Source organism: Sinocyclocheilus grahami, unplaced genomic scaffold, assembly GCF_001515645.1.
Source record: "Sinocyclocheilus grahami isolate Dianchi unplaced genomic scaffold, SAMN03320097.WGS_v1.1 scaffold984.1, whole genome shotgun sequence".
Lineage (NCBI taxonomy): Eukaryota > Metazoa > Chordata > Actinopteri > Cypriniformes > Cyprinidae > Sinocyclocheilus > Sinocyclocheilus grahami.
The window spans coordinates 145,619-148,826 of NW_015506163.1; the positions used below are offsets into that span (position 1 = coordinate 145,619).

General features: G+C 37.3%; 1 protein-coding gene across 1 annotated transcript in view; it reads right to left on the bottom strand.

The window, feature by feature from the left end:
• LOC107565154 (netrin receptor DCC-like) overlaps positions 1-3,208 on the bottom strand; it is a 78,486-nt gene that overhangs the window by 6,532 nt on the left and 68,746 nt on the right. Inside the window, exon 10 of the mRNA XM_016250369.1 lies at positions 66-98. Within this exon, the coding sequence (XP_016105855.1) occupies positions 66-98 (33 nt within the window). The remainder of the gene's footprint in view (positions 1-65; positions 99-3,208) is intronic.

Genomic DNA, 3,208 nt, shown 5'->3' on the forward strand with positions numbered 1-3,208 from the left:
ACACACACACACTCTCTCTCTCTCTCTCACTCTCACACACACACTGCTGCTTACTATCTGCTTACCTTGATCATTGGCCATCTTGTCAGGATGCTCAACTATAAAAAAGAAAGAAAGAAAGAAAGAGAGAGAAAGTCTGTCAGTGTGTTTCTGCCGCTGTGTAATTCCCTTCATCTTCATCTGTGAACGCTCAACATTAACAATCATAACTCTTCATAGTGCATCCTAACAGCTCACGCAGACGCAGTGAGAGTACAGAGAATCTGCACAAATACTGAATAGAAACTACATTTATACATGCGCAGTGCAAGTCACTAGGGTGCTCTAGGTGGTTGCCAGGGTGTTGCTATGCAGGTGCTATATGTTCTATATGCCCATACAGCCATTTTTACAGCATGTTCCATTTTTCTTCAAATGTAACACATGTGAATGCATTTTATTGGATTGAAATAAATGGAGGGCAAAATGTATTTTTAAACGATTTCAAAAAATACATTTAAAGTTTTTAAATATGATTTAAAAATGTCAAAAAAATAAATATTTTGAAACATATTTTAGCAAATGCATTTTTAGGACATTTTCTGTATATTTTGATATATATATATTTTTTTGCCGCATGGGTGGACCTGCTTCTCTCTCTCTCTCTCTCTCACTCTCACACACACACACACACACACTGCTGCTTACTATCTGCTTACCTTGATCATTGGCCATCTTGTCAGGATGCTCAACTATAAAAAAGAAAGAAAGAAAGAAAGAGAGAGAGAGAGAGAGAGAGAAAGTCTGTCAGTGTGTTTCTGCCGCTGTGTAATTCCCTTCATCTTCATCTGTGAACGCTCAACATTAACAATCATAACTCCTCATAGTGCATCCTAACAGCTCACGCAGACGCAGTGACAGTACAGAGAATCTGCACAAATACTGAATAGAAACTACATTTATACATGCGCAGTGCAAGTCACTAGGGTGCTCTAGGTGGTTGCCAGGATGTTGCTATGCAGGTGCTATATGTTCTATATGCCCATACAGCCATTTTTACAGCATGTTCCATTTTTCTTCAAATGTGACACATGTGAATGCATTTTATTGGATTGAAATAAATGGAGGGCAAAATGTATTTTTAAACGATTTCAAAAAATAATTTTAAAGTTTTTAAATATGATTTAAAAATGTCAAAAAAATAAATATTTTGAAACATATTTTAGCAAATGCATTTTTAGGACATTTTCTGTATATTTTGATATATATATTTTTTTTTGCCGCATGGGTGGACCTGCTTCAGTGTGCATCTGTGGGATTTTTATGTGAAAATGGTGCATCTGAAGCACTAGTGATGATTGACTGATAAAACTCAACCGCCTAAACACAATGCAATGAACGTCCCGAAGGGTACAGAGCAATAAAATGACTCCAGCACTTCATGTTTATCAGATGATTCATCAAACTTAATTAAACACGGCCACATGCTGCCATGAAGATTTCACTGATGAACCCAATCAAAGACACATTATCAGTGATCAGCTCCGTTAGCTGATGATATCTGGCTGAATAACAGACGTGTCAAACACAAGCCCTGGACTAAATCTACCGACTGCCTTAATAAGGGATAAATAATTGCTTTTCAAATAGTTTCAGTGAATTATTAAAGCAAGCAGCTCCATTTGGTTATCCATCTCTCATTGATGAAATAAATACTTGGATGACCCAAAATTTCCTCAGACTGAATACTGAAAAAACAAATGTCCTCCTGAAGTTACATCTCATATCACTCCTATTCTATCATTACAAGATCTCAAAGTCCACTTTTAAGCATCTCTGCTCACCTCATGTTTGTCTGATCTGTTTCAGGTTCATGCATCTGCGTGTCATGCATGTTATGCATATCTGTGCTTATGCTTACTGTTACGCTTCTTCTGACTGACTATTGTAATCAATCTTGCTTTGTTTCATGTTTGTGTTCTTTTATTCTGCTTCATGCTTGTGTTTTCCCCTTCTGCGCACATCCACGAGTGTTATGCTGCTTGATATTTTCCTTTGTCTTCCTATTTTAAAGTGTTTTATTACTATTTTGAATGAGCTTTTATTTTTTATATTTTCACAATTCAGTTTAATTTTAGTTACATTTTTAATCATTTCGCTTTGTGCTTTTGTGATTTTAACGATAGTTTTTTTGTTCTTTTTAATGATTACTATTTGTTTTTATTACAGTTTTAATTTTAGTTTTAGTGTTTTAATGTCTGGTTAATAATTTTAGTGCTTCAAATTACATTTATTTCCAGTAGTTGCCAAGGCAACATTTCTAATTTTCTTTTCGTTGGAGTTTTACATGTTATGTTTATATTTTATTTTCAATAAGCTTTTATCTTTTTATATTTTCACATTTCAGTTTAATTTTAGTTTATTTTTTCGCAATATGCTTTTGTCATTTTCATTCGTTTTGGTTCTATTTATAAATTAATTTTAATTTCAGTTTTAATTTTAGATTTAGTTTTTATTAATTTCCAGTTATAATTTTAGTGATTCGATTTAAATTTATTCCCGTTACTTTGACAAAGCAACAATTCTAATTTTCTTATAGTTGAAGTTCCCTTTCAGTCAGTCCCTCTCGACGTCACGTCGGATGACCGACGAATTGGGATCTCGCTTAGAGGGACCAATCTACTTCGAGTGTAAACTAAACGAGCCAATGCACATTGGCATGCGATTATTGCATCCAGCTGCTGCTGATCACAGCGTGAGTATAAGTAGGCAGCAGATGCAGCGCATATTCAGCTTTTCGCTTCAGAGCCGAGCGGTTCTATCGTTCTGCTCCTGACCTTCCTACAGTAGTGAGAAAACTTCAGTCAAGCACGCTCTTCGGTGGGCTCTCGTGCTGGTGGATGGCGCTTCAGCGGCGGTGGTTTTCCTGTGTCGAGTGGGTTGTACACAACAGGCTGCACTACCCCTGTGTGTGTTGCATACGGCCATCTCCCCTGTGCGCTTCAGCACACTAAAAGCAATTTCTATTCTAAAAGAGCTTCACGGGTGGAACGTCTTTTTAAAGATGCGTCTTTTTAAAGATGTCATACCATCCATGTGTTTCTGGGTGCGGCCGTTACCTGGCGCCGGGTGATGGTCACGAACGCTGCCTCTCGTGTCTGGGCATGAAGCACGCTGAGGTGGCTTTCGTGGATGACTCATGCTCCCATTGCGGGGGTATGACCATCTC